At 45.0% G+C, this 24418-nt stretch overlaps 1 protein-coding gene and 1 non-coding gene across 4 annotated transcripts in view; both read right to left on the minus strand.

The window, feature by feature from the left end:
- Mov10l1 (Mov10 like RNA helicase 1) overlaps positions 1-24418 on the minus strand; it is a 62912-nt gene that overhangs the window by 20215 nt on the left and 18279 nt on the right. For all 3 annotated transcript variants that reach the window (XM_021184120.3, XM_021184119.3, XM_085831484.1), the window contains exons 10-21: positions 21600-21714; positions 20005-20182; positions 19665-19735; positions 17783-17874; positions 14135-14193; positions 13356-13750; positions 7394-7493; positions 5149-5321; positions 4293-4439; positions 3496-3617; positions 1851-1950; positions 738-902 (exon numbers count right to left, since the gene is read on the minus strand). In XM_021184120.3, coding sequence (XP_021039779.1) covers positions 738-902; positions 1851-1950; positions 3496-3617; positions 4293-4439; positions 5149-5321; positions 7394-7493; positions 13356-13750; positions 14135-14193; positions 17783-17874; positions 19665-19735; positions 20005-20182; positions 21600-21714 — 1717 coding nt within the window. The remainder of the gene's footprint in view (positions 1-737; positions 903-1850; positions 1951-3495; positions 3618-4292; positions 4440-5148; positions 5322-7393; positions 7494-13355; positions 13751-14134; positions 14194-17782; positions 17875-19664; positions 19736-20004; positions 20183-21599; positions 21715-24418) is intronic.
- On the minus strand, positions 6243-6401 carry LOC115029434 (U1 spliceosomal RNA). The gene has a single exon (XR_003835014.1). It is a non-coding gene; the product is annotated as a U1 spliceosomal RNA (small nuclear RNA).

Below are 24418 nucleotides of genomic sequence, written 5' to 3' on the forward strand. Positions count from 1 at the left end.
TTATGTTTCAAAGTGCATGGGAGATGGGTGAGGATTTATCTCCTATGCCGCACAGTTTTTGGGCATCCTCTCTGACCCAACAGACGCCGTGCTGCACGTCATCCTGGCCTACGTGCGTTCCGTCCCACCCTTGCAGTGGTCTAGTCTGATGGTTTCCCTGAGCTCTCACTTAGGCCCAGAAGCTATGCTCAACTACACGAGCACCTTAGAGCAGCAGACTACAGGAAACAGTCCCCCCAGGTCTCAGGGCCAGGCCTTCTCTCCCTTCACATGAAGTTAAGCGCTATCTCCTGCTTTCCTACATTCATGGAGTAAGGCAGATTTAACTTCTTTTATCCCACTCTCCCAGCATCTGCACTGAAGCTGCCTGGCATCCTCTGATCCAAACAGCAGCCCCTACAGGACAGGAAGAGCAGGTGAAGTGCCTCAGGAGCTGCCTGTAAGGGAGGAAGCCGGGAGTCCTGCTCACCTTCCTGCCCAGATGTCCGTGGGTCCCTCTGCTGAGCATGCTTCGTAAGGTGAGGAAAGCAAGGGGCGAGTGGGGGTTTGTGGAGGTCTCCTGTGCAGAGGTCTTATGACTCATGGGCAAGGAGAGGTGGGTGAGAGCAGGGTGGCAGGTAGTCCCTCCAAAGAGTACTTGTTTCATAGAGCCTAGACAGTGCTGGCCTCAGCACTGTCTGCCCCGGTAAATCTCTGCTCTTCTCCTGTTTGTGTGACAAGCAGAGTCTAGAACTCACCAACAATGGATTATATGCACCGCAAGCGCCAAAGGCATTTTCGTCTCTCAGGTACGCTGGTCTGGACATCAGCCTCTCCAACATGGACACATGCAACCCATAGGCCATGGCCAGCCTGGACTTGATGACTGGGCCGAGCTGCATGGGGTCTCCAGCAAGCACGATCTATAGCATATACAAGGATGCTGGATTAGTGGGGAGCAGACGGACAGGCAGGCGTCTCTGAATATGTTTGGGGTAGGCCTGTGCAGGGGCTGGGGTTGGGGGGGGGCTGTATATTCTGGTTATGTGGAATAAGCAGAGGCGGGGAAAACACAGTAAACACAGCTGGAATGACAATGGCCTAGACAGAGAAGTGGGAGAGGAGATGACTTGAGACTTAGGCTCCTCCACTAAGCAGTCACTGCCGGTTTTTATCACTCCTGGCAGAAGTCAAGCTATTTCTAAATGGAGCAAAAGTCTCAGGGATACAGCCCATGTTCTGGAATTTTTTGCTGTTCCTGACCTTAGGAAACTACCCTTGGCCTTTTTCCCAGAAGGCCTTACACACACTGACAACGTGCTGCCCACTCTCTTTAGTATTCTAATTAGACCGGCCCCTCTTCACTCCATAGTCCCTCCAAAGAGTACTTGTTTCATAGAGCCTAGTGACTGAAAGGAGGGATGCCAGGTGACCTCTCAGCTGGGGTACAGAGAGAAACATTCTCTAAGATAGTAATCCACGCCACTGTACAAAGTACCAGAGAAGCTCAGATGGGGATCTGCCAGGAACACACAGAGTTGGAGGGGCCGGGGGTCTGAGTGAGAAGCTCTAAGAAGCATAATGGGAAGGACAGTCAGACCCTAGCAAGGCATGAGGCAGGCCCTCTCCTCTCTGCCATGGGGGGGGGGAACCCCAAACACTTCAGCTGTTGACTCTGAGGTTGTGTCCCCTGTGTCCCTATGGCTACCATTGCTCTTAGCTTCTGCTCACACGTGAGTAAATAGTAACAAGCAGGCTCTTTCTCCCCAGATTCTCAGGGTCCTAGTACTTTCACTTGACCACTCTAAGGCTGTGACCGTCACCAGGAGAAAACAGTAAGAGAGAAACACACTTAAGAACACAAGCCTTACCTGGCCATTGATGTCTGAAATCAGTCCCAAAGGAATAAGGCATTCTGGCTCACTTGCCTGTCCTGCCTCGTCCACAAATACGTGTGTGAAGTATCCAACTCTACAGACAGAAACGTCTCATGGTAATTCCATCATATTTAGCAACTGCTTCCTAACACACACTGGCAAAGCTCTGTTCCAGGGTGTTCATATCATAGTGGAGCCCTCCAGGGAAGACAAGACTAAAGGGTACAGGTACCACGTGACCAGGGGTCACAGCCGCTGCAGGTCTACAAGGATACTCCTATGAATCCCTATCAGCGCTACTGTTCTGGCAGCAGGATGTGTACTGTTTTGAAGGACATGAAGGTCCCGGGACAGTGGGAGGCTGGGTATGAACAAAGCCTGAGAGCCTCCTTGTAGCTTAGCGGTCTGCACCTTGTATCCCTTGCCTGGCTTAGACCTATACCCTCCCAGTCCAGCAGCCTCTTAGCCACATGCAGCTCTTGAGTACCTTACAGTAGCTGCTCTGATTAAGAAAATGTAGACTGTCTCATTAACGATTTAATACAAAATAAAATGGCATTGTGGGGCCAGCAAGATGGATTAGAGTGTAAGGTGCCAGGCCTGAGGACCTAAATTCCATCCTTGGGTCCTACATGGTGGAAGGAAGGAACCAAGTCCATCAAGGTGTCTTCTCACCTTTATTTATACTTACTTACATTCTAAATAAAATGAAAATGTTAAAACGATTATATTCCTACTTTAAAAATAAATAAAATGGGTAACTAAAGAATATGAAATAATCTGCGACCTGTATGTGGCCCTCCCTGCTCAGATGCCTAGAGCCCAAGCCAGAAAAGGAAGCCCCTGTGGGCCTGAGCAGCCATCCTTACAGATACACCCTGCAGCAACTCTGCTCCAAGCTGCAAAGCTGTCTGTCCTAGGACCTCAGAAGTTGGGGCTCACCCTCAGGGGCCCTTGCTCCTCCACTCCTTCCTCTGCCTGCCCTGTGCTGTCTCCTCTGCTTACCAAGCATGCTTGCAGCTTCCCCTGCTCACTTCTAGTGTATTGGTGTGAAGCTTCCTCACTTCTTTCCTGCTTCTTTTCTGCTCTTGGGACATGTCCCTGGGAACCTCTCTCTGGTCCTCAGACCCTCACCGTCCCCTGAATCACCAGTACCATCACTGCTTCATCTTCTTGAGGAGCTGCCACCAGCTGGCACCTGAGCTGCCCCACCCAGGACTAACTTCACAGAACCCAGCTCTTTCCTAAGGGGTCTGCCTCCACTGATCCTTTAAGCTATTCGGTCAGTGAACATCTAGCCTTGGGAGTTAGGCCTCTTCTTATAGTTCGTGTCTCCATCATTGTTGCCTGCCGGGCCCCAACTCTGAGGCCTCCTCTGTGTAAGCATGCTCAGGGCTCTCTTACCACATCTTTACATGCTGCCAGCCCACTGCTTGTCCATTCCACTGCTGAGCCCTGGGTCTCATCAGTAAGCCTGTTTATGCAGAAAAGATGCTCCCATTGCCCTGTCACTCCTACACAATGGCTGACACTTCCCACCACTAATCACTCTCCATCTGGCCAGCTTCTTCTGAGGAAACTGAGGGAGGATGCAAACTGTCTGGGTGACTCTGTTCCTCAAACAACATCGGATGCTTACCTCACTCCTATTTGGTAAAACAGTCCTGCACTGCTACATGTAGTGATTATTATCCTGAAGCGTGAGGCTCTCCAGATATCCTCTCCATCTCTGCAATACGGTTTGATGGCATCAATAATGGTCTGGGGCAAAGAGGTTCGAGTTAGAAGCATTTCCTTAAAGTGGACAAAAAGCAAGGCTGGGAGGAATTCTACAAAGTAGTCCTGCTCTGTTGCTACTTCTCAGTGATGATGAATCATTCATGATTACTTAAATTAAAATGGTCCATGTTTTACGGACTCTGAGGGCAAGACTACACTACACTACACTACACTATACTATAATATTATCCTTTACGGCTGCCCAGAAAACAATTCAATGTATTTAATATACTTAATATATTTTAATATACTTAACATATTTTCTAGTCACAACTTCTTTTTTGAGCAATATTTTATTCAAAAGCAAACTAGGGTTCTATAATTTTCCAAAAGAGACAGCTGTAATCAAATCAGTAAAACAGGACTGAAAAGGAACTGGAATACAGTTGAAGAAATAAATGAAAGCATAGCATCAAACTTTAACTTGGAATGTCCACAAAAGTATTGTTAATTCAGAGAGAGGGTGAGAATTATAATAAAATATTCAAGAATAAGAGCCCACTGTGTAGTTGAGTTGTATCACAATACAGAGCTATTTTTCCCTACAACTTTTATGATTATTTGGTGTCTGCCCAGCTATTGCCTCCTGCTCAAACCTGCCCACTTGGTACTCTCCATGGAAGGATTCCCGGTGCCCACCCCATGCCTGGGGCTCACCTCTTCAAATCTGCAGGTGGCATTCACCCGGACCATGGCAGCTGGCTTCAGCACCTTGCTCTCATGAAGTCGCAAACACACAAGGTCAGCAGCACTGTTGGAAGGAGCGCAGACCAAAATCCGACTGTCCGGCAAAGCATAATGTACCTTCATTAAGAAATTAGAGACCAGGAATCTTAACCATTATTGCCAGAGAGTGGAAACCCTGAGGCTATGTCTAATGTACTGACTCCTTGATTGGGAATGAGGGGTGGGCCAGGTTTGATGATAATCTCTGAGTATCCCTACAATGTCAAAGTGACCACTCCACCTCACTACCCACAGATGAGACATGGAAGGTTCCATACCCTCTTCCCACACATACACACAGATAAAGAGAGAATGCAGGGCTATCCAAAGCCTTGTATGTGCTATATCCCAGATCCACTACCCATAACCGTCCACACCTCCACAGACAACACCAATATCCCAAGCCCGGCTTGCAGTATAGCACAAAACACTCATGGTGTGCTTGCTGGTGCAGAATGACACTGTAGCACTATAGCCAGGGTTTTCATAGATTTAGTGGCAACTATAGAAGGAGATGCCGACAGCTGCTGCAGAGCGGTGGCTTCAGGCCCTGTCCAGGCAGCTTCTGCAGTAAAGCCTCTCAACAGAATCAAAGGTTTACTATTCTAGGAATGAAGCTCTTCTTACACTTAGAAACTTAAAATCCTAGTACAGAAATAGACAATGTTATATGCTAAATCTTTCTCAAGTTCTCTACTAACGTCTCTGAAGTTTAAACTGATATTTTTCCAGACACAAGCACTTAAGCACAGCACAGACCCACAGCAACCAGCACCACCCTCCTCACCTGCAAAACAGCCTCGATTATTGTCACAGTCTTTCCAGTTCCCGGAGGTCCAAAAAGGATATACGGGAGAGGCCGGCAGTCGCCACTCAGGATCCTCCTCACGGCCAGCTTTTGGTTTTCATTGAGCACCGGGTTGAAGAACTCTCGTGGTTTCGGGATCTGGATTTCATCCACTGCATTTCAAGTGGAAAGACAGCCTAGTCAGAGGCACAGAGCTTGGCACGGCGCTTCACGAGATGTCAGAAAGGTCAAACAGAACCTGACCATGCCAACAACTTTCAGTGTGACAGGAGAACATGTTCCAGAAACATCTGACAGTGGTTTTTGAGGCAAAGTCGGGCAAAGTAACTCAGCTTTCTAATAGAGGGAAAGGCACTTATAGCCCCAGCATCATCTAATAGAGGGAAAGGCATTTATAGCTCCAGCACCACCGAAAATATTACACACAGGCTGGGTGGGTTATTTATTTATTTATTTATTTATTTATTTATTTATTTATTTATACATACACTGTCGCTGTCTTCAGACACACCAGAGGAGGGCATCAGATCTCATTACAGATGGTTGTGAGCCATCATGTGATTGCTGGGAATTGAGCTCAGGATCTCTGGAAGAGCAGCCAGTGCTCTTAACTGCTGAACCATCTCTCCAGCTCCCCCGCCCCCATACAAGGTTTCAAAAACTTTTTTTGCTGGTGATTTAAATTTGTTCTAAAATACAGCATACAAAACAGAAGTTTCATGGTAGCACCTTCATGCGCACTTGGTCTTGGCTGACTTTTCCCAGCCCAGTCCCCACCCCTTACACTTCTGCTGCTCCCTTCTTCTCCTCCCCTCCCCTCCCCCCACATTCTGCTTTCTCTAATTGGCTTTTCTTTCTCCCGATGCCCCCTCATCTCTTCTCATAGTAAGTACCCTTTTCTATCTTTATGCCATATATACCCACACACACACGTTTCATATTTAAAATTTAAGATCTGTATGTGAGGGAAGAGCACTTGGTACTTGTCTTCCCAAGCTTAGGAAACAATCATTTTCATTCTATAATTTTCCTGAAAAGGGCCACAATTTCATTTTCCTCTTTCTTTTTTCTAAAAGGGGAGAGTGTGAATGCAGTCCTCCACTACCACAAATTATGCAGTTTCCCACATTTGGGGAAATCGCAGGGGTCAGCACATCTGGAGTGCAATGGATAAGCCTCACCCTGGGAAAACCATCTTTGTGATCATGGTATCGCCCCTGCCAGGTAGGTACTTTCTTTGGCTTAATACAATTCCACTGCGTATGTGTATTACACTTTATCCATTCGTCTGCTGACGGACATCTGGGCTGGTGCCACCTTTTAGCAACTATGTTTAGTTTAACAGTAAGCATGGATCTGCAAGTATCTCTTGTATATTGACGTAGATTTCTTGGGGGTAAATATCCAGTAGTATAGCTGGACAATATACTATTTCCTCTTAGTTTTTTTGAAAAGGATCTATTTTATATGTGTGAGTGTTTGCCTGCATGTATGTCTATGTACCACATGTATGCAGTGCCCACAGAGGCCAGAAGAAGGTGTCAGGTCCACTGGAAGTAAAGTTGCAGATGGTTGTGGGTACTAGGAACTGAACATGGGTCCTCTGGATAACTGAGCCATCTCTCCAGCCCTACTTTTAGTTTTTATTTGTGAAACTTTGGGGATAGATTGCTAGCAGTAAATATGGGTTCTCCATCAGCACTGTTTGCCTGCCTTCTTGATGGTAGCCTCTCTGACTGGGGTGAGATAGAATTTTGAATAGTTTTAATCTGTATTTTTCTGATGGATAAGGACATTGAACACCTTTTAAAATGTTTACTTGATGTTTGTGTTTGTCAGTTAAAGGTGTTGGTGCCCGTCACGTGTGCTGACCTCTGCCTATAGTTCTTGCTACTGAGGCTATGTGAGGTATCACTTGAGTCCATGAATTTAAGACCAGCTTAGGTGTGTTTGCAAGACTCTGACTAAAATATACAAAGTATACAACAATGTAAGAGCATACATAACAAGAATACACAATCTTAAGTGTTTTCTAAAGTATCTAATCTAAACCATCAAGACATCCCTCGGGACCAAGCAGATGAGTCCCTATCCTTCCCTGTGGACAGTGTGCCTGTCACCACTGTCTCACCACCCACAGTAGACTTCTCAAGGCACCTCCTGTCAAATACAGGTTTCTCCACTCTTCTTGTCTGAGCCCATTATACACAAGTACCCAACTCACTAGTCTCTGCAGTGAAGGAAGCCTTCTCTGGCTGGTCCGTGGTGCCCATGTGCCTTTCCTTTGTTGTGTGTTTAGTTTGGTCCTTCACTGTTTTCTTGTTCTGGAAATGATCATGAACAAAGCAGTTACAGCATCAGCTTCGTGTTCAAAAGCTTAAAGAGTAGCATGCACACCTACCAACAACATTCTGCTGTCACATTTAACAATTCTTTGAACAAGTCAAGTCTACCTCTTGAAACATAATTCAAACTCAAGACAGTCAACAAAAACCTGCCCAAAAGTTTATGTTTCTCTCTCAGCTCTTTGAAATATAAAAATGAGTTTTGTCATGATAAAATTGAAACAAAGAGGATAAGTTTTATTTGATTAATATACATCCCACCTCTTCCAAGACTGGCCTAAGCAGGGAAGGCTGACAACACAGTCTAGAGCTTAGCTCTGGCAGACAGCCTTGGGAAGCCCTCTCCCATCGGCACTGAGACCTCTGCTACACAGCATCTCCACACCTTCCTGAGAACACGGAGAACCAGCACTGCCTGTCAATCATGTTCAAAGCCTATGCAAGCACTGGCTTTCCCAGTGTTTCTCCCCATTCCTGTGATATTGGTGCTGTAGAGGACAAGTGGTGTGGCTTTGGTCCACTTGCTTGGCCCTGTAATTGTATTTGTCTGACCACAGTCTAGCAGTCCACTTTACTGTAAGGATGGGTAAGTATTCTTTTTCATAGGTATCTGTGGCCTTTTACACATACACATTATAATATGTATTTCATGTGTGTATGAAATCTTTAATCAGATTTTTTAAATTTACATGTTAGGACGACTCAGATAAATTGAAAACAATAATAAAATTAGTTGGGATGTCAAGATTGCTTTGAAAGCACAGATTTACAGATTTGTGATGGGGAGATAGTTCAGTTGGCGAAATACTTCCCATGTAGGCATGGAAAACTGAGTTCAATTCCTAAAACTCACATCAAAAGCTAAAACCAAACAGTAACAACTACCACACGGGCTGCAGAGAGGCAACTGTGTTACAATTTCCTCAAAGGAGTCCTAAAACCTGAGTCAGCAAGCTAAAGACCAGGAGGGCAGACAGACAGACGGACAGGATGATGCTCTAGACCAAGGCTAAGGAATGCGGACCAGGAGGCTTGCTGCTACAGATGCGAGTTTCAGCAAGATGGCTGCTAGTCTCAAGCAAGGCTCAAGAACAGCCATGATCCAGTTTGAGTCTGATGGCAGGAGAACCCTTTTACTACAGAGGGGGGGGGGCGGCTGGGAAGTTGGAGGGTCTGTCAGCCTCTTATTCTGTTCAGGCTTCATCTGACTGGCTGCCATCTGCCCACCAGAGAGGGCAGTCTGCTTTATCAACTTACAAATGTCAGTCTTGCCCACAAGATGAGATACACCCAGAATAAGGCTCACAGAGCTTCTGGGCACTCTGGCCCAGTTAAGGTAACATGTAAAATTAATTATCACAAGAATATGCCCTTGCCCTCTGGACAGTGCTGTGGACTCAAGAGTCACATTTACCATTCTTGATATTTGTATTTGTATTCTGTCCCCAATCCAGCTTATGGTTTAGCATTTTATCCATTTTTTCAAGACACCATGGGATTTTTATAATCTTGCTGTGTAGCCTGGGCTAAGGTTACAGGTATGCACAGCACACATGGTCCCAGTAAGCTCCTGTACACTTTCTCTCGGCTCCTCCTTTTCTGAGATGCAAATGACAAGCACGTGAGGCCATCCAAAGCTATTCTGAGTCTGTGTGTGTCACTCATTTCAGAAAGAGAACTTAGTGTTTCTAACATTCTTAAGTAATGATTAAATTTATAAACTGAGAGCCAAACAAACATACAAACACACACACAGTGATTAAGAAGTTGAGAAGCCGGGCGTGGTCGGCCTTTAATCCCAGCACTTGGGGGCAGGGGCAGGCAGATTTCTGAGTTCGAGGCCAGCCTGGTCTACAGAGTGAGTTCCAGGACAGCCAGGGCTATATAGAGAAATCCTGTCTCGAAGAAAAAAAAAAAAAGATGTCGAGAGTATGAAAAGACCTAGAAGCAGTTACTGCTTCCTCCCCCCAGCATGCCTGTGTCCCATCAACCTTTGCAGAGGCAAGTGCTCGGCTACTGGCCTCAGGACATTTATGTAACACGTATGTAACACGTATGTTACCAGCTCTGATTGCTTCTTCCCTTTGTCTACATCCTTAAGACACACATCGCACCGACCAGACTTCTGTTGTTCCCGTCTTCCTTCCAGTGTTCTGTCAGGACTTAGGGTTTTATATGGCTGTCACTGTTGTTCTATAGTCACGGCTACCCGTGTGGTCACTTGTCTTTTCATGTGCCACTTTTTACTTTCTGGGAGTAACTGGCCTCTGATTTTTATTTCCTTGATTTCAACACTTGAAGCCCAGCCATCCAGGCACAGTGGCACAAGCCTAGAATTTTGATACCCAGGAGGCCGAAGCAGGATGATTGCTTTGTTTTTCAAGACAGGCTGTCAGGCCAGTCCAGCCTCAGACTCACTGTGTGACTGACAACAACCTGATACAAATCAACAGCCTGGAACTTTTAAGGCTTGCTCTTGCCCGCCCGCCCGTCAGTCTATGAGCACAGTCCTGAGACCATGGCTAGGCTTCTTTGGTTGCAGTACTGCGTCAACACTGGGAGGTGTTACCTTCCAGCCTTGGCCATCTTCTCATAAGCTTATAGACAGAGAGTAGAAACTCAAGGGAACTCTGTCAGTGCTGGGAGTCTACCTGCCCTCTCCTCAGCACACTAAGTGGCTCTCTCCTGGGCTGTTCTCTGCTTTCTAAGTGCTATGTTACACACAGCCCTGTCCACCTCACTTGCTCTAAGTCTTAGTCTAGCTGATACCCAGTGTCTCAAACTGCTGCTTTATGTATTTTGTAGGAGGTTTTGCAGAGAGTGCTGGGGCCTGAACTCCAGGCCTCCAGCATGCTAGGTCTATCTTCCACTGGAATTATATTTCTAATCCTTTCCTTTTTAAAAAAAAAATTTTATATACTTTCATCTTTAAAAAATATTTATTTTTATATAAACATTTTACCTCCACGTATGCCTGTGTATCACAGAGTGTATAGTACACGTGGAGGCCTGAAGAGGGAGTCTGCTTTGCTGGAACTGAAACTACAGACAGTTGTTAGCGGCTATGTGGGTGCTGGGAGTCCAACCTGGGTCTTTGGGAAGATGCTCTTAGCTCCTGAGCCGTCTCTCCAGCCCCGTAGGCCCATCTTGGTTGACTGACCAATGGAATGCTAGGATTTACTTGAAACTTGGCTAGAAATAGTACTGTGCACTTCAGAGCACAGCACTCAGTCAGCGAGGAAACCCTCACCAGGGGCAGGAGCTTCTCTCCACCCGCCCTATCATTCCTCTCCTCCCGTCCCCTTTCTCAGGAATCGGGCAACAGAACGAAGCAGGAGCAGGGTGATAAGGACTCAGAGGCTTATGGATCAAAGTTATCTGTGCTCAATGAAGACTTCTATTTTCAGATCAAAATAAAAAGTCTAGAAGGGAATACACTGCTGATGATTTTCAATGGATAACATTTAAATTTTCATTTATAGTGTTTATGGCTGAGTAGGCATCCTCTGTTGTTCTCGCTCTGTCTTTTTCTGTCTGTCAACTCACTCACTCTGTGTGTGTGTGTTGTGTATATATGAATGTGTGTACATGTTTGCATGAGTGCCAATGTGCACATGCCATTGTTGACCACAATATGTAGGTCAGAGGACAGTCTTGGGTGTCATTCCCCACGGTACACTTTGAGACAGGGCTGCTTTATTGTTCACTGATGTGGACTACAGGCTGGCTGGCCTCCAAGGGTCCAGGGAATCTCCTGATACTACTCTCACTATGTAGGAGTGCTGGAGGAAGTGCACCCTTGTCTAAGGTTTGAACTCAAGTCCTCACTGTTGAACAGCAGTGCTTTACCCACGGAACCATCATCTCCCTTGACCTTGCTTCTAAGTAACTGTGTTTAATGCTTGCAGTAAGTGTTGTCATCAGCTTTGTCAGAGTTCATTTTCTGTTAACAGTAGTCAGTGATGACTACAGACACTCATAACTGGTCAGACTGCTGAGAATAAATGAAGATCTGCCCTGTGCAATGTCCAGCCATACATGGGACATCTGTGTCATCACCTCCAAGGCTCAGACAGTGTCACAGAATACGGAGCAGGAAGGATATAAGAGCCAGAGGAAAGTGTGACCCCACGTGGACTCCATTTCTGGGCATGAGAAGACATTGCGCTTCCCAGCTCAAAGCAGCTGTGGTACCTGCATAGGACTAGCTGGACAGACTCCACTCCCAGATGATTTGTGCACAGCTAAGGGCTGAGGGGAGGGGGAGGGGGAGGGGAGGAGATGGGGAGGGGAGGGGGAGAGGGAGAGGGAGAGGGAGAGGGAGAGGGAGAGGGAGAGGGAGAGGGAGAGGGAGAGATTATGTTTTCTTCAGTGGTATAGCAACTGGTAAGGTGCTCACACTACTGTGAGTAGACTCTCAATCATGATCCTGTAAGCAACCCTAACAATAGGTATGGAAGTAGAGGGGATTAACTGGGAAAAGGATAAAGGAGTAGGAGAGGAGGGTGAGCGATGAGGTGTGACTGTGCTCAGAATCTATTATGTATATGTATATGTGCCATAATGAGATCCATTAATATGTGTAACTAACACTTATACTAAAACACTTTACAATAAATCAATCAGAGATTCCAAGCAACAAGAACCCTAGCTCTTGCATTCTATACTTATAGAATAGTGAAAGTTTCTAAACATTACATGTAATTTGAAGTTGTATATTATCACACACTGAAGATACTCTCATGAAATCACATTTCAGTAGCACACGACAGCAGTTTGCAAACTCCAAGCTGGCATGGATCATTGTTCATGTCACTAGGAACACAATGATAAATAAAACCACCTCTGCTGTAGTCACTAAGAGCCCAGTGCGACCTCCAACACATAGGCACCGAGTTTCCAGTCACAGAATGACGGCATTAGAGAAGTAAAAAATCAAGTGTCTCTCTGACACTGACAGATTATAGATGCTAACATTCTGCTGACTGTGCATCCTTCCAGACATTTTCTGTGAAGACACAAGCACATGACGGTATCCCCCTACTCCAGTGAATACAAAAGAGTGCAAAGATTTTTTTTTTTCACACAGGGTCATACTAACTAGCCCTGAGTGATTTGATCTATATATCACAATGGCCTCAAACTCACAAAGAGCCTCCTGTTTCTGACTCCTAAGTGCTGGGATTAAAGAAGTGTACCAACTAAATTCACATTATTTTAATATAATTCAGTAAGACCATACCTTACTGTATCTTAATTTTTCATTGTTTAAATGTATTATAGCATTCTAGTCTATATATAACTATATACATATTTAAACTAAATACAGCTTATGACTTTTATTATTTTTATGCCTATGTACCATGTGTATACAGTGCATTTCAAGGACAGCAATGGTGCCATATCCTTTGGCACTGGAGTTACAGGCAGCTGTTAGCTGCCACATAAGTGCCGAGAGTCAAATCTGGGCATTCCTGAAGAGTAGCAAGTACTCTTAACACATGATCCATCCATCACTCCAGCAGCCCCACACCCACCACTTTTTTCCTCAAGAAAGGGTTTGTCATTGTAGCCCTGGCTGTCCTAGAACTGACTTTGTAGACCAGGCTGGCCTCAAACTCACAGAGATTCAACAGCCTCTGCCTCCCGAGTGCTGGGATTAAAGGTGTAAACTACCACATCTAGCTCTTTTAGTTTTATTTTAACTGAAATTTAGACTATTTGTGAGTAACATTCCTCCTAAAAGTCAAATCAAGTGAGAAGTTCATGTTATTTTATCTAAATGTATTAAAGTCATCAGAGCACTACGTTGCTGATGGACTGGCTGTCATTTCTGGTTACCTTGGTGATGGGCTGGCTGTCATTTCTGTTGACGTTGGTGATGGACTGGCTGTCATTTCTGGTGATGTTGGTGATGGACTGGCCATCATTTCTGGTGACGTTGGTGATGGACTGGCCGTCATTTCTGGTGACGTTGGTGATGGACTGGCCGTCATTTCTGGTGATGTTGGTGATGGACTGGCTGTCATTTCTGGTGACGTTGGTGATGGACTGGCCGTCATTTCTGGTGACGTTGGTGATGGACTGGCCGTCATTTCTGGTGACGTTGGTGATGGACTGGCTGTCATTTCTGGTGACGTTGGTGATGGACTGGCCATCATTTTTGGTGTCCTGTGCAAGGCTCCAATCCCCTGTCACCTGAGGAGACTGTAAAATGATTTCTTCTGGAAATAATACTTTGAAACAAGAAAAAGTGAAAGATATTATTTTAAAGTATGAATGAACACTACCTAAATATCTATACTATAGCTGGTTCTGAAATAGTTCACATTCCATTCTGTTCTGTGGAGATTTCTCCTTTCCTAGCTTTAATATTAAGTATTATTGCATAGACTTTGCAACTAGCCATAAATTATTTCTGTGAGGGGGTGGGGTGGGGGTGGGGGTGGGGTGGGGGCGGCGAGGAAACTACCCAGCAGGAAGGTAAATACATGAGCTGCCACATAACCTTAACTCTTACAATGACCCAAGAACTGAAGAGACTATTTTGCACAACAAATTTCATGAACTCTGTAAGTGCGCTAGGAGAATTCAATGCTACCAATGTCACACAATACTACCTTTTACACCCAAATGGATGACCTGCTCAAGTGCATAATGACACCGTCTGCTTGTGGTCCTGCCAGAAAGAAAACATAAAATAATGAACTTTGTAAGTTTAGAATTTACAAACACTTGATTATAAATGTTATGATGTGAATGTTCCTTCCAAACTCCAAAACTTAGATGAGATTTGGCAAATGTGCTGGTGCTATATGGTGTGTCAACCACCTCTGTGGTGGCTCTGGGATATGTGCCCTTTAAGAGATGATTAGGTTGGGGGAATAGCTTTGTTACTCCCTTGTCATGTTACAATGTAGCTGGACGGCCCTCACCAAAGCTGCAAAGCCCTCACAACTGTGAGAATAAGTGAGATAATTTCATTATAAATTATCCAGTTTGTGGTCTCTGTCAGAGCAACAGAAATCAGACAAGATTACTAACTTTCAGCAATCACACACTAACACAACCTTAACAAAGGCTTGTAAATAAAGGGCCATGTCAAAGGCCATTCGTGACAGGGTCATAAAGGCTCCTATGTTAAGGGAAAGTGAAGGGCCAAATGGAGCTTTAGCTACCTGTATCTACACAACACACCAGGTAGTTAGGAAATTTGTAGACAACTCAGCTATGAGGGTAGCAGGTGCCATCCTTTCTAGAAGAGTAAGAAAGCTATTAATAGTACTGTGTAAAAAGAAAAATAGGTTTCCTGTAAGGTTTCATTTATTTGAAAGTAATAACAAAGAATAAATAACAAAGGATAAAACCCACTTTTCAGTAAAACAAGATCACTAACTCTCCAAAGCACAAAAGCAGCGGCTCCAACCAGCAAAGCACAGAAGCTGACTCATGCCTTTTTAGAGACATATAACAGATTTCTTGAAAACTCAGGGTGGGATACAACATAGATAGGCACCTGACCATTCTCAACTGTTACAGGGTATAGGGTGGATGCTTAGACCACTGTTAGGATCCACGCCTGGGACTGTGTACATGCTCTGGTATTGTAAGGCCCACTGAACCCGTATAAGCCCTGCTTTTCTCTGTTCTGCAACATAATTGCTTGGAACGATAAACTCCATAGAAAGAGAGATAAGTGGTGGGACAGTAATCCCAGGATTTGGCCAAATTGACTCTAACAGAGAGTTAGAAAGTGAGAAAAAATTAAGTAGGAATCATACGTGTGTGTGTGTGTGTGTGTGTTGGGGGGGGTGGTACAGGAGAATAAACAGGCTTCCAAAGGAGGGCAGAAATGAGAAAGAAAGGGTCATCAGAACCAACTTCCCAGGTTTGAACTAGTATTCAAGAGGACGACTGCAAAGATGTCAACTGTCTGTTTTAGCATCTTAGTACAACATAAAAAGAATCTTGGGGCTGGAGACATGGTTCAGCTGTTTAGAGTATTCTCTGCTCTTGTAGAGGACTAGACTTCAGATTCTAGCATCCAAGTTACAACCTGTACCTCCACTCCAGGAAACATGGTTGCCATCCTCTGTCCTTTGCACACATTTGCCTGCACACCCACACCCTCACATGAATACACACACAATCTTTAGAAAACAATCTTTATTATGTCACTGGGGACTAAATGACCAGCAACTGAAATAGAGTGGCCAAGTAACTCAGGGCAATATCCACACAGCACTGAACACGTGAGGCAGAAGAAGGAAGGCCTTCAACGTATGTTCTTCACCTATAACATGAAAAACTGAAGGAGAAGCAGATGGAGCTGGAAGTAAATACAAAAAAGGAAATAATACAAGATCAGAGCAAAGCTCAATGGAACCGAAGAACAGCAGAGAAGACCACACCAGTGAAGCCAGAACCAGAGTCTTAGATAAGGTCATTAAAATACAAACTTTTAGGACTGGAAAGATGGCTCATCTTACAGAGGATCAAAGTTAGATTTCTAGCACCAAATGGTGGCTAACCAGGCCAGGAAGATGGCTCAGGGGGTAAAGCCACTTGCCACCACATCTGACGATCTGAATTTAATTCCCAAACCAAGTAAAGACTGAAGAAGACAACTGACTTCACAACATCTTTTCTGACCTCCATGTGCACCGTGTGCCACACAACCCAACATATAACATACATGCTCATATGCATGTGTGCACACATGTACACATACACATGTGTGCACATAAAAAGAACCTAATACTAAATCTAAAGGATACTTTATTTTAGTAGAACAATGTAATACAAAACTCAAAAGTGTCCTACAAAGAAAACTCCAGATCTGAAAGGCTTCAGAGGGAACTCTACCAAATATCTCAGGACGAAATGGTGCTCATTCTACACAGAGTTTGCCAGAATATACAGTGTATGTAGGGGGTTTAGTGTAGACTAATGCATCTTATAAGTATAAAAATGAATACATTTTGCAAGCCAGACCTAACAAACATAAAAAGGAACCACAGCATGACTAAGTACCATTCATCTCATAGGCAAAGCTGAGTTTACACCTTGGATTCCTTGCTGAGAGGGCATACTGAGAGCAAGCTATTGGAAATTAAAGTTAATACTATTTACAATAGTATTAAACTAAAAAATTAAAAAGAAAGCACCCCCAAAACAAAAACAAAAACAAAAACAAAAACCAGGGTCAGGAGTAGCGGTGCACAGCTATAATCCTAACACCCAGGAGGAAGACACAGGTGAATCTCTGGGAGTTTGAGGGCTGCCTGGCCTACACTGTTGAGTTCCAGGCCAGACAAGGCTATATAGTGAGAACTTGACTCAAGAAATAAAAATATCCAGTGCTTTAATCTCAGTACTCAGGAGACAAGGTACAATCTCCAAATTCAAGCCAGGCTGATCTAGAGTGAGTTTCAAGATAGCCAGAGCTACACAGAGAAACCATGTCTCAAAAGACAAAAACAAAAACAAAACAAGGAACAAATCTGCCACAAATATGCAAAAGCTACAACTGAAAAGTGCATATTGATAAAAGAAACTCCAGAAAGATGTAAACAAATGGAGAGTTCCATGCTTTCAAGGGCTAGATGACAATATCCTAACAGTACCAGCGTTCCTTACTCTCCCCCAAGAGAAAGGCCAACACTCAAGTACTCATAAACAGCGATTCAGTTAGCAGGGGCTGGACCTTTGGAAAGGGGCCCATGGTTCTCCCAGGTTTTGGCACCAGTTGTGAGGGTGCACTGAACCCACTAAGATGGACTTCTCCATGGGTAGGAAGAGGTTCATCATGAATGAGACTGCTACATGGTTCTCTCTCAGGGACAGAGAGAGTAGCACAATGGTGACTGCCAGGAATCTCTCAACCCAGAGGCTAGTGTGGGGACTTGCAGGCCAGAAGAGCACAGTGGCTTTGATATGCACCACAGAAATATGCCAATAAAGAGCCAGATGCCCCATTTGCCAGGGGAGGAAAGGAAGTGGCTCTTGCTGGTTCCCGAGGAAGGCTGAGCAATCCTTCCATTCTCCCTGTCAGCATCTAGTCTGAGCTGGTCAGACTGTCATTTTGGGAGATAGGCAGTGGCAGTGTGTTTTCTGGGGGATTGGGACCTAACACATGGATCATCTACAGAGTACAGCATGGCTAATATGTCATCTCTTCCATGCTCATGGAGACTTCAACTGAGTTACTCAGGACAGACCATCTGGGAGAATGAAAGACATTTGTATCAAACTCACTGAAACCTTACCGATTGTATGTAAACTCCACATCCATAGGTTCAAAATTATACATTTGTTCAAATCCTGGATTAAGTTTAAGAGTTACATCTTCTTCATGAATCTAAAATAAAAATGTAAGTGAGGGATTCAACTTCTACAAAGTGGACTGGCCTTCCTGGGACAATCTTGCATCTGTATTTGACAATACAACATGAAAATATTGTTTCAAAGTTTGGTATCTTACATATCCTTAAGCTATACAAACAGGAGGATGTCTCCATTCACATCAGCAATACTCCTGTGACACGTACACTGACAACCTGCCGCACACTCCACGTCATCCACGTGCCACACCAGGCCTTCCCTTTTGAGCAGTACTGGGAATAAGTAAAGTAGAGCCTGCATAAAATAACAGCTCATACTTTCTTCTGCGTAGCAAAGAAGGAAACCTGACGACAGTGGGAGGAGAAGCAGAGCAGCAAACCCAACCATCGTCAGGCAGGGAGTAGCTGAAGCTGTGGCTGCCGAGGCCCGGCCCGAGGAGGCCGCCCAGCAGAGGCTGCTGGGTTACCCAGAGATTACAAAGCTGAAAGGGAGTCCACAACCTCGGGTCACTAAGCACACGGAAGCCAAGCTGCTGAGACCCACAGCCATGGCCCTCACCAGCCTGTAGACTGACTGGACCTTTTCTCTGAGAAAGCTGCAAATGAGAAATGGAAAGACACACCTAAGCAGGCACAAGGCAACTTAAGCCTTACACAGCTTTAAAGAAGCACAGACGACTCAGGAGTAAAGTCAAGAGGGGTACTGGGAAGGCCTCGAAGGCTGTGTGTTCCCTAGAATCCTAGTTATTTTTATGTCAATCTGTCACAAGATGTCATTTGAGAAGAGCAAACCTCAACTGAGAAAACACCTCACTGTCAAGTTATTGACTGATCTGGGAAGGCCCAGCCCATTGTAGATGGTGCTAACCCTTAGTAGGTCGTCTGCTTGAAGTAAGATATCAGGCTGAGCAAGCCATGAGACACGAGTCAATAAGCTGCACTCCTCCATGGCTTCTGCCTCATTTCCTGCCTCCAGGTCCCTGCCTTGAAGGTTCACACTTTGGTTTCTTCTAATGATAAACTGTAACTCTAAGTCAATTAAATCATTTCTTCCTTACGTTGCTTTTGGATATGGTGTTTTATCACAATAGAAACCTAATTAAGAAATCTAGTGCATGCTTGGCAGGAAGATCCTCTGTGAGGGGAGGCAGCTGTTTAGTGGGTAGCTCTCAGCAAGGGCTCAAATGAGTCTTCTCTCCCCAAACTCTACAAATTGGCTCTCCTAGTAGGGCACAATTTTCCAGGACCAAGAGACTATACTGGCCCATCCCTGCTGATTGGAAGGTGTCAGAGTTGACCGCGGCGTGAGAACTACTTGTTTCAGATGCGGCTTCTCCACCAACTAAACCATCCAGGCCTACTGAGTCCAGCTTCTGCACCAGCCTGAGTATCCTACCCCATGTTCTAGACCGAAAACTGATGGCAGAACCAAGGGAAGCCACGCTGAGATGGAGGGTGTAGCGCCTGAGCACCTGATTTATGGAACATGTAGCGTCCACTAAAAAGCCTCAGCACCACACTCACTCAGAGCGCCCGCCCCTCCTCCTGAGGCTCGCACTCCCTAGCTCTTCCTCATCATGTACACAGTGCCCAACGCTGATTAAATACAAACGTGGCCTACGAGTAGTTTTATATAGATGAGAATTATAAACTTTCTTAGACAGGAAGTTCCCTTTACACAGCAAAGATTACTCTAAGATTTGCCATGTCTTTAAATGTCCCACAACGCAGACAAAGCCACTGGAGTCCGTCCCCCCTAAGAGGCGGATGGGTCAGTCTGCCTTCACTCTGAGGATTGTCCTCTCACCTCCATGACATAGCCGATATATTCAATGACATGTCCATTGTACTCTTGAGATTTTAAAATCAGTTTGTCACCTAGGTTAAAAAAAATTACCATGTGTCAAACATAAAATCATTTCCCATTTTATTATGAAATCAAGTCTTAATGAAGTATAATAAACTATAACATTTCTGGTATTTGCTGCTTAATGATAATATATAACAGAGAAACATGGATAGTATATACCCTGGATCATTCCCATTTAAGTAGATGTTGCTTCAAAGGACAGAAATGGGGTAATCCAAGTGTATATCCAGTTCTTCACTGTGATCTTTATAATCCACAGTGAGATCTGAGATCGCACCTGCGTAGAGGGAAGGCCGGCTCTCCGCGAGCCCGGGGACCTCCAGAACCAGCAGATCCCCCTTCCTCTTGAGGACAACTCTGCTCATGTTGTACTCCTTCAGCTCGATTTCTGCATGGATCTCCTCTAGCCACAGCAGGGTGGAGAACTTCTCCTTGTAGTTTGACATGTTCAAGAGCTGAAAAAAAGTCATCTGGTCTGTGAAGGCAGAACAGCCTTCCCGGGTCTGTGGCAGGGAAACAAGCAGCCATGGAGTCCAGATGTCTAAATGGCTCACCCCAGACAAGACGATCAGGATCCGAGACTATGCACCTGACCAGCACACCTCATCCTCAGGCTTGTGGAGGACCATAGGGTTCTGGCTCTTCATTGGCCAAACCTCTCTATTCACTGCCATAGTGCAGGCCCTTGTGTGTGTGTGTGTGTGTGTATGCACATATGTACATGTAGGAGGAACACTTAACTGTGTTGGGCACAGGTAGAGTCCAGAGAGTGGTGTCAGAATGTCTTCTTCCTCACTCTTCTACCTTCTGTTTTTAAAATTTTATTGTTTTGAAGTGTACAAATGTTTGCTTGCTCATGTAGCAGGTACACCACATTCATGCAGTGCTGTGAGGTAGGGGCAGAAGAGAGCACTAGAGACACTACACTTGGTGTCACAGAAGGTTGTGAGTCACCATGTGGGTGCTGGGAGCCAAATGCAGGTCCTCTGCACTAGGAGCAAGTGCTATTAGCTGCAGAGGCACCTCTCCAGGCCCTTTCATCTTACCTTTTGAGACAGATTCTCACTGAACCCGGAGCTCACCATTTGGCTACACTGACTGGCTAGGGAGCCCTGGAATCCCCATCTCCATTTCCAGCCAGGTTAGACACATCCCATCTGTGTTTTAAATTGAGTGATAGGAAATGAACTCAGGCCCTCATGGTTGCATAGCAAATACCTCACTCCTGAGCCACTTCCCCAGATGTACTGGCTGGTTTTGTGTGCCAACCTGACACATGTTAAGAGTCATCAGACGGGGCTGGTGAGATGGCTCAGTGGGTAAGAGCACCCGACTGCTCTTCCGAAGGTCCAGAGTTCAAATCCCAGCAACCACATGGTGGCTCACAACCATCCGTAACGAGATCTGACTCCCTCTTCTGGAGTGTCTGAAGACAGCTACAGTGTACTTACATATAATAAAGAAATAAATCTTAAAAAAAAAAAAAAGAGTCATCAGACAAGAAAAAGCCTCAGTCGAGAAAATGCCTTCATGAGATCCAGCTTTAAGGTATTTCCTCCATTAGTGCTCAATGGGGGAGGGGCTCAATTAGAGCTCATGGTGTGTTTTGGAGGAAAGCAGGCTGAGGAAGCCATGGGAAACAAACCAGTAAGCAGCACCCCTCCATGGCCTCTGCATCAGCTCCTGCCTCCAGGTCCCTGCCCTGCGTTGAGTCCCTGTCCTGACTTCCTCCCATGATGGACTATGATCTGGAAGTGTAATCTGTAAATCTGTGGTAGAATCCTGACAGGAGATCTGAGTCCAAGAACTCACCCTGGTTGTGCATGGAGCACGGTGCTGAGCAGCACCCACACCCTTCAGATGTTCTCCTACCTCTGCAAGAAGCGGCTGGAACGTCAGGATGTCAATCTTCTGCTCCACACATTTTTTAAGTCTATCTGGTATTGGATACTGTGGAAGAAAACTTGGAAGTTGTCGCCTCGAGTTCCTTAAAAGATAAAAAAGTTAGGTCAAAGTGTATAAGCATGTACCTTTGTGTGTGCACACATGTGCAGTACATACACACTTGTGGAGGCCAGAGGACACCTTTGGGTGTTGTTCCTCAGGTTTATCAACCGTGGTTTTTTCCAACAGTCTCTCTGGCCTAGGGATCTGTCTGTCTCCACCTCCCCAGTGGTGGGGTTACAACATGGTACATCACTGTGACATGCTTTTTAATATGGGTTCTGGAGACTGCATTCAGTTTCTCATGATTACATAGCAGGTACTGACTGAACTCAACACTTTATGAGTATGTCTTATCTTTAATGTATAGGTCCAGAAATGTTTCAGATTTTTACGTTTTTCCCCCAGTTTTGAGATGTAACTGAGCTATACTTCTATAACTTCTAGCATATTCTTCTTCTTCATTTTGCAATACTTATATAGATTTTACCAGGTATAGATTTTCTGAAATGAAACAAAATGAAGCTTTAGGTCATGGTAACATTTAGACATTTTCAGATTCCAGAACACTTCAGGTTTCCGTGATGCTCATATGAGACATTTCTCCTCAGACACTCTGACCTGTTTCAGAAAGGCTAGAGTTCACTTGTTAATGGAAACACCTGACATGAGAATCAGACTAGGTCACTCTGGGTTCAGAATCCTGTCTCCATACAAGCTGTGGCTTGGTATTCTCATTTCTGCAACAGAGCTAGGCAGAGCTATGCAAGCTATAGGGGAACAAGATAGGGAAGTCCCAGGAAGTCCTTAGCGCGTAAGTCAGTTTTAACTTCCCAAGGAGCTAACCTTTCATTACTGCACTTTTAGTGAAGTCAAGGTACTAGAAGAGATACTGACACATCACTGACGAGAGCACACTTGGTAAAAGCTACCCTGTGTGGAACCTGCTGGTTCTTGGCTGTTTCTCTGGAGAAGTCTAGGTTCATCCCAAGGGTCTACCTTCACCTAGCTAGCTGCACTCAAATTCACAGCAGGTTTTCATCCAGTAAGGCAAAGGACAGAGCTACAGAAATGGCAGAAAAAATGGGGAGAAGTGGAGAGAGAGAACGAGGACAGGACAGGGCCCTGCAAGCTGACACAGCTCATGCTGCATTGAAGGAGCAGAGGTATATGCCTCATCTCTTCACTTCATGGCCACTTCCTGTATAGTAGGTTCATGTCACTCAGGACTCAGCAGGCAGCCTGACTATGTGTCTCTGGGTAGAAACTTTGAAGTGAACTACAGGACTAATCCAACAGTACTGAAGGGCGCTGCTGCTTAATTCAAGCTCAGGGCTGGCTTCACCTCTGCAGCTGAAGGTTTCTCATGGAAACAGACATTTGGAAAGCAGGGGCATGTAGATGTTAATAAAGAACTAACTACAAAAATTAATGAGAGACAGAGAGACTAAGACAATCAACACACCTACATACAGGCAGCTCTCTGAGGTCCTGGCTAGCCAGAACTACACATGTAAGACCATGTCTCAAAATCAACAACAGACTTCTACTCACATAGAACAATAGAGTAAAAAGGAGAATCCAGAAATAACTCATACAGCTACAATCATTTGATTTTCAACAATGGTGTAAAAACAGCAGCAGAGAAATGACAGCCCCCAAAACAAATCACACGAGTAGCTCTCTCTATGTATAAGAGTTAAATAGATCCCTACCTCCTGTTCTCTACAAAAATCATTTTAAAAATGGACCAAAGATCCTAAATTAAGCCCACACTCTGAATCTGCATTTCATGATGGAGGCACTGGCAAGGTAGACTGTGCTACAACAGCTCAGTCACTGGAGCAGAGCCTGACAAGCAGAGCTGCACGGAATTAGAAAGCTTTTCTTACAGTAGAACAAACAACTGGTGTGAAGGAACAGCCTGCAAAGCTTCACCAGCTGACAGGGAACTAAAATCTACAACTAGCTGGATGGTGGTGGCGCACACCTTTAATCCCAGCACTTAACAGAGACAGGAAGACTTCTGAGTTCTAGGCCAGCCTGGTCTACGAATGAGTTCCAGGACAGCCAAGGCTACACAAAGAAACCCTGTCTTGAAAACAACAAACCTAGAATCTATATGAACTCAAACATTAGTCATAAAAATAACAGTAACGACAACAAAAGCAAAAACATCCAGTCAATATTTAGGTAAATGAATTGAACAGACAGTTCCCAAAAGAAATACAAATGGCTAAATGAACATAAAAATGCAAATTATATTGCTCAGAGATTCCTTCTGTCTTGGTGATAACAGAGGATACTGAATGCCAGTGAGGACGCGGGAGCCACACCACTGTGGGATGTGAGGTGGTGTAGCCACTGAGGTGAGTACAGGCATTCCTCACAGAACTAAAACCACAACTACCACAGGAGCTGTCCCCAGGGTGCTGTCTACAGGACCCCACATCAGCACACCACAGAGACACCTGCACATCCATGCTGATTCACTGTCCAGATATCCAGCAACAGCTGATGCATAATGTCATGTATATTCATGTGAGAGTTTTAGTCAGCCACAAAGAGGAAAACAATTGTGTGATGTGCTGAAACTGGAGATCATCATCTTAATAAGGAAGGAAGGGGGCTGGAGAGATGGCTCAGTGGTTAAGAGCACTGACTGCTCTTCCAAAGGTCCTGAGTTCAATTCCCAGCAACCACCATCTGTAATGAGATTGGATGCCCTCTTTTGGTGTGTCTGAAAA

Source organism: Mus caroli, unplaced genomic scaffold (assembly GCF_978045245.1).
Source record: "Mus caroli unplaced genomic scaffold, Mus_caroli_1 scaffold_16, whole genome shotgun sequence".
Classification (NCBI taxonomy): Eukaryota; Metazoa; Chordata; class Mammalia; order Rodentia; family Muridae; genus Mus; species Mus caroli.